Consider the following 14459-nt stretch of genomic DNA (forward strand, 5'->3'; position numbering starts at 1 on the left):
ACCACCACAGGCAACCTTGAAAGAAGACCCGAGAGACTTGGGGATGAGATGGGAGGCTGAGGCTAGAGCTGCAGGAGGAGCCAAGAGTCCCCAGCTAGAGCCCCACAGAAACAGAAACTTGGAAGGGAAAGGCCATCGTTGGAGGAAATTGATTGTCAAGTAAAACTGCTAACGATAACACATTTGGGCTGTGAGATCCACATATTTCCATGACACAAATCTATTTAAAGTGCACGGCCAGGTGGTACAGTGTGCTTTGGTATGTGAGCTTGCTCTGGTGCAGTTTCGATGGGAAGGGCTGGGTACTCTGGAGCAGGGTGAAGGGTTGAAGGATTCGTAAAGCACACCTGCACCTCTTCCTCTTCTCTGATTGCGGGAACAGGCTAGGACGTGAGAGACAGAGCCATGTGCTGCAGGCTGCAGCTGGCAGAGCCACCATGCCATGTGTGGTGTTGCTTTACCAAAGAGCAGTCAGGGAACAGAGCTGAACAGAGCATCTCTTAATGTCATGGCTATACATTAAAACGTCCAAATCATTGTTAAGTAGAATGTGCTACACATGAATGTATGTAGGACAGATCCATGCTGCACAGAAGTACAATTTGAGGCTCACTCTTTAAACACCTATAGGATTTTTCTCTCAGCTATTGCCTAAATAGCCCTTTCCTGGAAGTCCTCTCTGTCTTACACTGCTCAGAAACAGAGTTGGTTTTCCTGGGAGTTGAGGTCGTGTGCATATGTGGAATGGCAGCCTCCACTGGGCAGTGCCTTGGCTGGAAAGCTGGAAGTTGGACCCAAGGACCGGATAAAAACTGTAGACAAATTGTTGGGCCAGGTCTATGGCATTCACCCTCTCTGGTCAGATCCCTGGTAGCTTTGCAGAGCCTCACCCTCCCTCCACACACACACACACGTGCACGCACACACACACACACACGTGCACGCACACACACACAGCCTCTTTCTCAGTGTAAGACGTGACCCAGAGCTCCCCTCCATGCCTGTATCTTTCTTTGGCTCTTAGGGTAGGTGGCTCTGGAACTGCACATTGGTCCCACATGTCTCATGCATCTTCGGGCTTCTCTCCATCCCTCAGGACAACCACGACCGGGAGGCGCAGGAGCTGAGGCAGCTGCAGAGGCTGAAGGAGCAGGAGCAGAGGCAGCGCTCCTGGGCAACTGGGGAGCTGGGGGCATTTGGCCGGAGCAGCAGTGAGAATGATGTGGAGCTGCTGACCAAGAAGGGTGCAGAGGGTCTTCTCCCTTTCCTGCACCCCAGGCCCATCAGCCCCGCCAGCCCCTCCTACCGGCCCCCAAACACCCGTCGCTCCCGCCTCTCCCTGGGTCCCTCTGCTGACCAGGAGCTGCTGACCTTCTTGGAGAGCTCCACCCGCAGCCCTGAGGAGCCCAACAAGTTCCACAGCCTGCCCCGGAGCAGCCCCAGGCAGGCCAGGCCCCCGGTAGCCTGCCTGGAACCTGAAGAAGTGAGGCACCGGGACTCCAGCTTTGCACACAAACCTCAGGCCTCGGGGGGCCAGGAGGAGGCCCCCAACCCCCGCTCAGCACGAGGGCACCAGCATCCAACTGCCCAGCCTGAGGACCCTGCCTCTGCCTTTCGCAGAGCTCGGCACCAGGGCATCAGTGTCCTCCGAAAGAGGTACAGTGAGCCCGTGAGCCTGGGCTTAGCACAGTCCCCTCCTCTCTCGCCATTGGCTCTGGGGATTAAGGAGCATGAACTGGTGACAGGGCTGGCCCAGTTCAACCTCCAGGGTTCCCAGGGCATGGAGGAGACCTCCCAGCTGACTTTGAGTGACTTCAGTCCGATGGAGCCAGGGTCTGTGGGGCATGGGGTCCCGCAGTCCCTCAGTGCCAGCAGCAGCAGCCTGACACCCCTGGGCAGAGATGCCCTGGGGAGTCTCAGCCCAGCCCTGGAGGACGGCAAGGCTGCCCGCGATGAGCCTGGAAGTGCGGCTTTGGGATCTGTGGGTAGCAGCGACCCTGAGAACAAAGATCCTAGGCCTCTGTTCTGCATCTCGGACACCGACTGCTCACTGACCCTGGACTGCTCAGAGGGAACCGACTCCAGACCCAGAGGCGGGGACCCGGAGGAAGGCGGGGAAGGGGATGGCTCCATGTCCTCTGGGGTTGGAGAAATGGGGGACAGCCAAGTCTCCTCCAACCCTACATCCAGCCCCCCTGGGGAGGCTCCTGCCGCCCTCTCTGTGGATAGTGAGCCCAGCTGCAAGGGTGGCCTGTCCAGGGACAAACCCACCAAAAGGAAGGATGTTGTAGCACCAAAGAGAGGCTCCCTCAAAGAGGCATCTCCCGGGGCCTCCAAGCCCGGGAGCGCCCGGCGGAGCCAGGGGGCAATGGCCAAGCCCGTGCGGACCCTGACCACCTCGGAGAGCGAGAGCATGCGCAAGGTCATGCCCATCACCAAGTCTAGCAGAGACGCCGGCTGGAGGCGACCAGAGCTGTCATCCCGGGGGCCCTCCCAGAATCCCCCCAGCAGCACAGATACTGTGGGGTCACGCCAGAACTCCGTGCGGAGGGCCTCGGACACGTCGCCCAGGAGGACCTCCACAGGCACCGAGGAGCAGAGGCTGCTGCGGGGGAGCAGCGGCTCCAGCAGCAGCCGTCCGGGGAGGGACGTCCCCCTGCAGCCCAGGGGTTCTTTCAAGAAGCCCAGTGCCAAACCACTCAGGAACCTCCCCAGACAGAAGCCTGAGGAAAATAAGACCTGTCGCGCCCACTCCGAGGGCCCCGAGAGTCCCAACGAGCCCAAGACCCCGCCGGTGCCCAGCATCCCCCATGAACTACCCCGTGTCCCGAGCTTTGCCCGAAACACGGTGGCCTCCTCCTCTCGAAGCATGAGAACAGATCATCCTTCCGCGGCCAAAGCACCTGGCATCACTCGGACAGTGTCACAGCGGCAGCTGAGGGGGAAAGGGGACCCCGAGGATACCACTCCCAAGGACAGCGGCACATTGAGGCGAGCCAGCAGTGCCCGGGTCCCCAAGAAGCGCCCAGAGTCTGCGGAGGGTCCCAGTGCCAACACAGAGGCCCCTCTGCAGTCCAGAGGGGCTGGGGAAAGGGCCTCCCTCCGTCGGAAGGACTCCAGTCGGACCGCGCTGGGAAGAATCCTCAATCCGTTATGGAAGTGATGGGTGCCTGTCCTCTCCTGCCTCCTGGGATTCAGACGGTGAAGACTGACTTCTGGGATGAGGATGGGGAAAGAGGCAGCATGTCTTTGTTACAGATAAAGCAGCCACTGGTGCCACTGCTAGTGACACTGTCGGGATGGCACAGTCCAGGAGGCCTGTGGACTGCAGCCTGCTGTGCTGAACCCTGCTGCAGTCCAGCATCCAGATGGACAAAGGTTCACTACTGTGAGGGCCACACCTCCCCCATGCACCCCACCCTCCCCCAAACCCCGGATCCCGAGAAAGACTTAATAGGAGTGTAAGGTGACATTCTTATGAAACAAGTCAAAAAAGTTTTTTTTCTGGCCAGTTTTTATATATCAAAGACTTTCTTTTTAATATAAAAATTAGCTAGGTGCAGTGGCTCATGCCTGCAATCCAGAACTTTGGGAGGCCAAAGTGGGCGGATCGTTTGAGCCTCGGAGTTCGAGACCAGCCTAGGCAACATGGAGAAACGCCGTCTCTATCAGAAACACAAAATTAAGCCGAGTGTGGTGGCACATGCCTGTGGCCCCAGCCACTCTGAACGCTGAGATGGGAAGATCGCTTGAACCAAGGACCCCACCACTGCATGCCAGCCTGGGTGACAGAGTGAGACCCTGTCTAAAACAAAACAAAAATGAAATGTTTTAGTTTTGGTTCCTTTTGCAGAGTGAAATGCTTCCCAGGAAAAACTACATACATACATATATGTATATATATGTATGTTTTTTGGTTTTGTTTTTGCGACAGGGTCTTGCTCTGTCTCCCAGACTGGAGTGCAGTGGCACAATCATAGCCCACTGCAGCCTTGACCTCCCAGACCCAGGTGATCCTCCCACCTCAGCCTCCCTAGGAGCTGGGACTACAGATACCAGCACACCTGCCTGGCTAATTGTTTGTTTTGTTTTGTTTTGTTTTTAATTTATCTTTTGTAGAGATGTAATCTCACTATGTTGCTCAGGCTAATCTCGAACTCTTGGGCTCAATTGATCCTCCCACCTCAGCCTCCCAAAGTGCTGGGATTACAGGTATGAGCCACCATACTTGGCCAGTATATCCTCAATATGAAGATATTTTTATCTTCCTGTGTTCTCTGGCCTCAGAGTTTCACCTGCCCACACACTGTCCTTTGCTGGCAACTGGACTTCCCCATAAGCCTTGGGTATCCTGTGATGGGCTGTGTCTCCCTGAAGATTGTCTGGCTTGCCTACTTCTCCGTGCATGACTCTGGGTATGAGTCTGTCTAGGAACAGGAGGGAAAGTTGGACTCAGACGGAAATCAGATGCTTCCATGTATTCAGGGCGCACATTGTGAGCAGTGGGGTATGAGCCTCGGGAGCCTCATGGCTGCAGGGCAGGCTTCCCTGCAGATGGGTGGCAGCCCCTGGTAGAATGCTGGATTTCTCTGGAATCTAGAAGTGCCATATTTTAGTGGAAAGGCATCAGGGCTGTTTGACAGTGTGCGTCTTTCCAGTCCCATGTTCCTCCATTCATGTGTCTGTTATAAAACTGAGTGAAGGCTGCTATGACCTGTGTTCACTCTGGTTACAGGGAGGTGCAAACCATTCTGTCTCCCAGCCTTTCTTCTCTTTGTGTGCTCCCAGCACTTCCTTCTTTTCTAACATGGCCTGGAGAGAGTCCCTCTCTCTCCTTGTCTCCGTCTTTTAATAATAGTTTTTAACATTGACCTCCCTTCCTTGGTACAGTGGTTTTTAAATCCTGAGAAGAACCAAATCAAGTTTTTTAAAGCAGACCAAAAGCATGAAATTGCTTTCAGAAGAATGTATATCATCAGGAAAAGTTTGGGGGCAGGGAGGGGGGAATCATGCTTTTTTCGAAAGAGTTCAAAACATGGACTTTTTCTACCCAATGCCCATTTCACGACTCCTCTGAGACTAATTGGGAAATGGGAAAATTATTGGAACATTTTTTTTTAAGAAACTTTTTTATGTTTTTTGTTTTTTTTTTAATTTTAGGTCACTTATTAGTGAAACCTCGTTTTACATCTGACATTGGTAGGTAGATGGATTTAGGCAAATATGATGCGTTTGTGGGGAATCCATATGGTTGATGTTAGAGCCTCCATTCTGCAGACTGTTGCCTTTCATCTAAGTTAATTGGAAATGCTGAGCTTCCATAACTCAGCTGAGTTTTAAAGGCAAATATTATGGCTGAAGTAGTAAAGCACCTGACCACAAAACCTCTTGTAAAAATGGCCTGAGTAGGTATTTCCAGGGCTCCACAAAGATGCTTATGGGAATCCTGAGCTGCTTTTCACCATTTCAAGAAGCCTAAGAAGTTATATATTTAATCAGGTAGACAAAACAGTTCAAAGTATAAGGTCCATGGTGGTGGGAAATGAATGTGATTCTAAGTTTGTGGATTTGTGGATAGCAGAGGGGTCGGGACCACTTGGAGGAACCCTGGGTACCGAGCTCCCAGGCCCTTTCTCTATCATGGATGCTGAGTGACTTTGGCAAGTCACCACCTCTTCCCAAGCCTGTTTCCCATATCACAGATGTGGGGCCATGGCCTTGATGATGGTCTCCACGGGTCCTTCTGACTCTATGAGTCCAAGTCAGGTCAATCACCAAGGACCCATCTCTACCCTGGATCAGCTCCTCAGAACCAACCCCCAGCATCTCTAAAGCAAAAGCCTCACCCCAAGGGCTGCTCAGAAGAAAGCACCTTCAGCATGAGTTGTTGCTGAAAGATCTAATAAGCTGTGTTTCCTGGCAAGTGGTGCTTTACTTAGCCCTGTGGACAACTTCTGTATGCATCTGTGTGAGCAGATGATCATTCTATTACCTTTTATTGGTAGTAAGCTTGGAAAAATAATTTAAGAAAACATGGAGAAATGTAAATAAGTTTCAATGTAAATTTGTTTAAGATAAACTGAATGTATTTAATGGTCCATTTATATGTTCTTTTATGTAACATGTAGTTTAATAAAGTTCCTGTTTATGAGAGTCATGTTTCATCTCAGCTTCTTCCATGGATGTGTCTGTGTGATCTTGCTGGGAGAGTATTCAATTTCCTGCCCAGAGAGAAGCAGAGATCCAGGAGGCAGGGAGGGTTGGGATGCAGCTGACTTGCCCTCCAAAGGCTCGAGAGCCTAAATGAGGCTGTTGGCTGTGTGTCTTCTTGCTAGCACAGAACCTGCTCATAATTGAGGGCTTAGGGAGTGGGCCTTGCCCCAGGCCGCGGGGATGCAACCTCGCCTCTGACAGCAGGCTGGAGTGCGCAGCTCACGTTATTCCATGCTGAGCTAAGTTTTATGTCATCTCCGTGGGCCCGGCAAGTCTAGATGGTGTCCTGGGTGTCCTCCTGCATTTTGGTTCAGGACACCATTAGGAAATCACAGCTCACCTCATGGCTGACTCAGGAATGAGCAGAGAGGAGGGAGAGATGGTTTTATATGACCAGCATTGTGCATATGTGAAAAGGAGTGGGGATTATGTCATGTTTCAGTCCTTGCTACTTTCCTGCCTTATCTGAAGTGGGCTAAAGGGACATCCCTGGGTCAGAATCAGCAGATGACAGTAAATGATGTTCTTGTTGGGAGTTGCCGCTTGCTCCCTGAACATTTAGAAGCTGGTCTTGTCTGTGTTGTAAGCAGTTTGGGACACCAGACTCCTCCGAAAACCTTCAATCCTGCTGTTGAAGGGATTACTGACATGTACCGCCCCCACCCCCCCACCAAGAAAGCTTTTTATTTTTCTAATGGGTCTCAAGTAATCTTCCGTTTCTCCTTCCCTTTTATTTTATGGCTTTCATAAAGAACCTGTGGTTTCATCCTCCTAAAGAAATTCATTAAATTCAAGGGAACACCACCTCCTAATTGTTCATTCAAGACTGCATATTTGTGTGTTAGGGTGAGGGACCCCAGAAGACTGGTAGAACTATTAATTCACCTTCGGGAGTGTGTACATTTGTGAATTTCTGCCTCTAAGGGTGCAGTATCCTTCCCCTACCTCCCCACATATGGCAATGATGACATTTTGCAACTTTACGGAATTTTCCATTGAAACTTAAACTTAATTCATCATTATATTTTTGCTGCATGCTCCAACACTGTCAGAAAAAATAGAGAATTTTTTTGGTGCTTGTCCCCAAACACATATAAGCATCAAATATATAAGCCAAATTTGAATAAAGGACGTTGCATCTGATCACTCATTAAGTGCTGCTTAAAATCATTTGGGCTGTGAGCACAAACAAACTGGGGCACCGGGGTCTCTGCAAAACCACCCTACTCAGCCTCTGTGGGGAAAGCATGCACAGCTCAGGCCGAATTTGTGGCAGGGTTGAAAACATAACCCAGAGCACCCGCTCCTCGGGGCTTTTCATCCACTAATATCTCCTGGTTTGGATGTCCCACAGTTCACTGGATCTCCTAAGTGAAGACAAGAGTAATGTTGTAGCTGAAGAAAACGGCTTTTCTGTCTGCTGGGCCAGAGCTCTGCAGTGGGGCTTTTGGCTTCCTGATTGATAGGACAATTGGACTGGCTGCAAGCAGCATTCGTAGTTGTTCATTCACAGACCCTTTACCAAGGGCCCACCAGGAGCCTGACATCCCTGACTACGAGCCATGGAGGGAGGCACCTGGGCGTTTCAGGGAGGATGCCTATTCCAGGTCCTCACTGATGGAGTCGTGCCAGGCTCCCGGAGTCAGGTCCTGGGCTTTTCCCTGAGCCTCAGAAACACACTAAAGGGCTGAGTCGTGCAGGCAGTCCCCAGCTCACAAGCAGAGGATGTTCCCCAAGTTTGCTTGCAATGAGATTTGAGGATTTCAGAATGCACTTTCCCAGAGCAACCAAGTCATGCATTATGGGTATGTTTTCAGGATAGCACATTAGAAAAATATTTAACCTGTCCCCTGTGATCTGAATGTTGTTCCCCCTCAAATTCCGGTGTTGAAACCCTAACCCCAAGGAGGTAGGATTAGGAGGTGGGGCTTTTGGGGAGTGATTAGGTCATGAGCCTGGAGCCCTCACGAATGGGATTAATGCCCTGATAAAGAAGGCCCAAGGACGTGCAAGCATCCTTTCCACCATGTGAGGACACAGCAAGAAGTGACCATCCATGAACGGGTTCTCACTAAACATTGGGTTTGTCAGTGCTCTGATCTTAAACTTCCCAGACTCCAGAACTGTGAAAAATACATTTCTGTTGTTTGTAAGACCTTAGGTCTATGGTATTCTGTTATAGCAGCCCAGGCAGCCTGAGACACCAGGTGTGGGTAGATTGTGGCACTGGAATTTCTACAGAAGAAAAGCTCACTTACAGCAGTGTTCCTGAGGGAAAAGGCCAGGAGCACCAGGAATGTTTCTCTTCTACCTCCTGCCGTCAAGTGGAGGTGAAGGAACTGCAGCTTCAGGGCGCTGGTGGCCGGAGGAGCGATGTCCACCCTCCACTGCTGGAGAAGGAAAGACCCCTCTGCTCCTGAGGCAGGACTGAATGCAGAAGCAGACACAGGGGTTCCATCTCCCAGGTCAGCTCCAGGAAACATGGGTCATTTCTCTAACTGTAATTGCCTTTTGGCTGTTCTTCCTAATAGAGAGCACACTGGGCCAACAGAAGGGTGCACACCCTCTGCCTTCATTTTCTGGGAGGGAGGCTGGATTCAGCCCTAGCCTGCTAGACAACTAATGAGAAGATGGCAGAGGCTGTGTGGATTACATACAGCTATGTGTGGCCAGGGCCAGGGCCATGGACCCATGAGCCAAGGCCAGCTGGTAGCTGGGGAAGTGAGTCACCTTGGTGAGAGCTGGGATGATCACTGCAGGTGGTGAGCTTCCCTCAGTGCCCCTGACTCGACAGTGTTGGAGGATCCAGCGGCACCCACAGCATGGAGTGCTCCTGTGCACAGCCCAATTACTTGGGGGTGGTGATTCCTAGTCCCATCCCAGACTTACAAGCCAGAATCTTTCTGATAGGCTCCCAGATTTGCACTTAAGAAATTTTCCAATGATTCATTTTCCCTCCTGCTGTTGAGACCCACTGGGCTGGAGAGAGGCAAGAAGGCAGACTGGTAAGAATGCCTGGATTCCCATGCAGGCTCATGAGCTGTTCTCCATGCTGGGCCCTCTTAGAGCCGCTGTCCAGGCAATGTAGTTGTGTTTTGCTCTGATCAAGCAAGACAGAGGCATTTACTCGGAGCTCAGCATCCAATTAAGAGGAGAGCTGCTGCCTCAAAGGAGCCTGAGGATCTTAAAACGTAAGGACTTCCAGTCATACTCACGGCCACTGAGAGTCTGGAGCTCTCAGTCACACAACCTTAGAGCTTCCATAACAATGGCTCCTGGCGGAGCATTGGAAGTGACACTTCGCTAGCATCTTGCCATAGCTGCCATAGTGTATGTGAAGCATTTTACTAATAAGTGCTGAACAAGGCCACACCCATGTCTGAGTACCCACAGTAAAAATTTGTCAACAAAACTATTCTTTGGAACCCTGTTCCCTGGACCTCTTGGGTCTTGGAGCTTTCCACAGCCTTCACGAGGATCACTTCAACTTGGGCCTTGGGAGCCCCATCTAGCAGCTGCGGTTCCTTCCCTCTTGCTCTGTGCTGGGGCCACGCAGGCCGGCATCTGCACTGACCTCACTGGTCAGGAAGGGGGTGGGGTGCAGCTCTCCAGGGTGCTGACTCAGAATGCAGGCAGAAGAAGGGACGCGGGAAGACAGCCTCCCACCCTGTTTTAGGGTGTGGAAACCTTCCCTGGAAGGAGGACGGAGCCTGGTTCTTTCCAAAGTGGCCAGCATAGAATAATTGACCATTTCCCATCTCCCATGCTGTCAATGGCTGCTCATCAGTCTGAGAAGTTTGTTGGAAGAATCTGGACAGTCTTGCTACATTCAGGATGATCTTGCCAGTCTAGGCAAGTGCTGAAGAAGGGTTTGAGCTATATTTGAATGAAAACAATGGTTCAGCCAGGCTCAGTGGCACATGCCTGTAATCACAGCTACTTGGAGCCCAGGAGTTTAAGACCAGCCTGGGAAACCTAGTGAGACCCCATGTAAAACAAAAGAAAAAAAAGAAAATGATGATTCAGCTTTGGAAGCTGCCTCAGCAGAAAGAACAGTGCCTCCATTCAGCTATGGCTGAGTGGAGCCGTCAACTTCCCTATTGGCTGTATTTCCTTCTTTCCCAAGGCACAAGAGGTTCCCACCAGCTGATTCATCCCTAGGGAGGAGAGGGAAGAGGTGGGCTCCCCTGCAGGGCAGGCTTCTTCACCACTGCTGAGAGACTGAGGCAGCAGAACAGCTTTCCCACCCCTACAGGGCCTCCTACTCCCAAGTTCAAGATCGACTCTAATACAATAGAACTGCGAATCACTAGATAAGCAGAGGGGTAAAGTGCCTAATTGTTCTCAGCTCTTTCTCAAGCCCCTGCTTTTCTCAACCAGTTCACAATGAGTTGAACTCTGGCTGGGGCTTGTCTTCCAAGAAACTCGTGGCTTTGCACGCAGTACTCACCACATTCCCACTGTCCTAGTGATCAAGCAGGAGGTGAAACATCATTCCCATTTGTCAAATATCATTCCCACTTGTCAAACATCATTTCCACTTGTCAGTGGAGGAATTCCTTCCAGGACTTGTGAAGGGGCAGCTTGTGAACCAGTCGTTCCATGTGGCTACCATTGGCAATGTTCCTGGAACGATAGCACCAGAATGAGGTCCACCTGGTCACTGGACATTGTCCTCAGCCCTGGAACCTCCCTTTCAGGAGGAACCTTTTAGGAGGAACAGCATTTGTATATTCCTCTTGGATTCACCCTCATGGCAGAGCTCTGGAGTATAACAGATTCGCAGTGGGAGTTAGGAAAAGTGTGTGACTCTGGGAAGCACTGAGTCTTGCAGAGATTCTGGAAATGGGGTGCTCAGGTCTGTGTTGTCTAATGGCTCCTCAGAATCCCAGTCGTCCTCCACCCCAGCTTGAATACTTATTTTTTTTTTCATTTTTAAACATTTTATTGAGGAGAAATTTGAAGATACACAAAAGTAAAGAAGAATCATTTCACCAAAGAGGATATATGGACAGCAAATAAGCACATGAAAAGACACTCCTGATTATCATTAGCCATTAGGAAAATGCAGATTCAAATCACAATCAATAGCACCATACACCAATCAGAATGGCTAAAACAAAAAAACAATGAGAGGCCGGTCAAGGTGGCTCACACCTGTAATCCCAATGCTTTGGGACCCCGAGGTGAGCGGATCACTTGAGTCCAGGGATTTGAGACCAGTTTGGCCAATATGGTGAAACCCATCTCTACCCAAAAATACAACAAATAGCCGAGCATGGTGGTGCACAACTGTAGTCCCAGCCAATCAGGAGGCTGCGGTGGGAGGGGCACTTGAACCTGGGAAGTGGAGGTTGCCGTGAGCCCAGATCACACTACTGCACTCCAGCCTGGGCAACGGAGCGAGACTGCATCTCAAAAAGAAAACAAATGAAACCAAAACAAAAAAGCAGGGACAACATCAAATGCTGGAGAAGGTGCAGAAAAACAGGATCACTCATACATTGACTGGTGGGAATTTAAAATGGTAGAGCCCCTCTGAACAGCAGTTTGACAATTTCTTACATGCAACCATAAAACCCAGCAATTATTTGACTTGGCATATGCCAGAGAAAGGAAGACCTAAGTTCATGCAAAAGCATGTACACTTTTACAGCAAATCAGCAAATTTATCCATAATAGCTAATAACAAGAAACAATCCAGAAGTCCTATAACAGGTGAATGGGTAAATAAACTGTGGTATATGCATATAATGGAATACTACTCAGTAATAGCAAGAAATGAACTATGGACACATGAAAACACCTGGGTTGATTTCCACAGAATTACGCTGAGTGAAGAAAAGCCAGTCGCAAGAGGTTACATACTGTGTAATTCCATTTGTACGCCATTCTTAGAATGACAAATTTACAGAAATGGAGAACAAAGTAGTGGCTATAAAAGGGTGACACGGAGGATCCTTCTATTGACGGAAATGTTCTGTAGCTTGACTGCATCAATGCCAGTATCCCGACTGTAAGATTGTACTCTGGTTTTGCAATATGTTGCCACTGGGGGAAACTAGGTGAAGGGTCCACAAAATCTCTCTGTAGTATTTCTCGCAACTTCATATATGTAAGTCTACAATAGTCTTTCTTTCTTTCTTTCTTTCTTTCTTTCTTTCTTTCTTTCTTTCTTTCTTTCTTTCTTTCTTTCTTTCTTTCTTTCTTTCTTTTCTTTCTTTCTTTCCTTTCTTTCTTCTTTCTTTCTTCTTTTTCTTTCTTTCTCTCTTTCTTTCTTTCTTTCCTTCTTTTCTTTTCTTTTCTTTCTCTTTTTTTTTTTTGGATGGAGTTTTGCTCTTGTTGCCCAGGCTGGAGTGCAATGGCACGATTTTGGCTCACTGCAACCTCTGCCTCCCGGGTTCAAGCGATTCTCCTGCCTCAGCCTCTGGAGTAGCTGGAATTACAGGCATGTGCCACCATGCCTGGCTAATTTTGTATTTTTAATAGAGATGGGGTTTCTCCATGTTGGTCAGGCTGGTCTGGAAATCCCGACCTCAGATGATCAGCCCGCCTCAGCCCCAAAGTGCTAGGATTACAGGCATGAGCCACCGCACCCGGCCAGGTCTACTATTTTCTAAGAATACAAACCTTAATTCAAAAAAAATCTTAGAGCATATAAAAATAAAGCAACATTACATTCCCATGCCTGATACAAATGAAGGCCGAGCGCGATGGCTCATGCCTGTAATCCCAGCACTTTGGGAGGCCGAGGCGGGCAGATCAGTTGAGGTCAGGAGTTTGAGACCAGCCTGACTAACACAGCGAAACTCCGTCTCTACTAAAAAAAAATACAAAAAAAAATTAGCTGGCTGTGGTTGTGCGCTCCTGTAGTCCCAGACACTCGGGAGGCTGAAGCAGGAGAACCACTTGAGCTTGGGAGACAGAGCTTGCAGTGAGCCGAGATTGCACCACTGCACTCCAGCCTGGGCAACAGAGCGAGACTGCATCTAAAAAAAAAAAAAAAAGAAAAAGTATATTATACACATGAAAACCTTTTCTGCTCTAAATATTACCATATTGTATTACAATAGCAACAACCAAAAATGGAAGCAAAGTAACTAATTAGTTTCATAAATCAGTAGACGCAAAAACCAAATAAAATATTCTGAAAAGAATCTGGACAACAATAACGAAAGCAACAAAAACACAGAACTTTTTCTACCTATCACAGGCTCTTATGAGAATTACAGTTAAATTTTTAAAAATCAGAAAATAAAAATAACGTTAAAACGGCATTACAAAAGACAGCCCATTGGTAGCAAGGCCCCAGGGGAGCCACGCGTTCACAAATTAGACTGATGGTGCGGTTTTTTTTTTTTAATTTTTTTTTTTTTATTATACTTTAAGTTCTAGGGTACATGTGCATAACATGCAGGTTTGTTACATATGTATACTTGTGCCATGTTGGTGTGCTGCACCCATCAACTCGTCAGCACCCATCAATTCATCATTTATATCAGGTATAACTCCCAATGCAATCCCTCCCCCCTACCCCCTCTCCATGATAGGCCCCGATGTGTGATGTTCCCCTTCCCAAGTCCAAGTGATGTCATTGTTCAGTTCCCACCTATGAGTGAGAACATGCGGTGTTTGGTTTTCTGTTCTTGTGATAGTTTGCTAAGAATGATGGTTTCCAGCTGCATCCATGTCCCTACAAAGGACGCAAACTCATCCTTTATAATGGCTGCATAATATTCCATGGTGTATATGTGCCACATTTTCTTAATCCAGTCTGTCACAGATGGACATTTGGGTTGATTCCAAGTCTTTGCTATTGTGAATAGTGCCGCAATAAACATACGTGTGTATGTGTCTTTATAGCAGCATGATTTATAAATGGTGCGGTTTTTAAAAGCTAACTTAAAACTAGCGATTACAAACACAACGAATTAGATTATAAGAAAATATGGAATCTTATAATGACATTTTACAATAATGACAAATGAAAGCTCAGAGAAGCAACATGAAAAGCATCCACCAGCTCAAATGCTTCCCTCCATCACCTTTCCTCTGACCCATGGCCTTGGAATAGATCTGTCCGTCTCTTGAGCTCTTGGAGCACCTGGGGTCATCACACTGATCCCCACCTGCCTGACTCGACAGTTGTTCCTGTTGGGCCACTGAACTGGGCACCCTTCTCAGGGTGTGTGTGTGTTGAGGTGGTATATTTTTTCATCTGTAGAGCTCTCCAGGACCCAGCGAGG

The 14459-nt window shown here is 49.0% G+C and overlaps 1 protein-coding gene across 2 annotated transcripts in view; it reads left to right on the forward strand.

Annotated features, from left to right (window-relative positions):
• The window catches only part of FHDC1 (FH2 domain containing 1), a 43974-nt gene extending 37821 nt beyond the window's left edge, over positions 1-6153 (forward strand). For both annotated transcript variants that reach the window (XM_030924059.1, XM_030924062.1), the window contains exon 12: positions 1097-6153. In XM_030924059.1, coding sequence (XP_030779919.1) covers positions 1097-3163 — 2067 coding nt within the window. In that variant the 3' untranslated portion in view covers positions 3164-6153. The remainder of the gene's footprint in view (positions 1-1096) is intronic.
• Positions 6154-14459: the final 8306 nt, after the last annotated feature.

The sequence above is a fragment of the Rhinopithecus roxellana genome, chromosome 2 (genome assembly GCF_007565055.1).
Source record: "Rhinopithecus roxellana isolate Shanxi Qingling chromosome 2, ASM756505v1, whole genome shotgun sequence".
In the NCBI taxonomy this organism is placed as follows: domain Eukaryota; kingdom Metazoa; phylum Chordata; class Mammalia; order Primates; family Cercopithecidae; genus Rhinopithecus; species Rhinopithecus roxellana.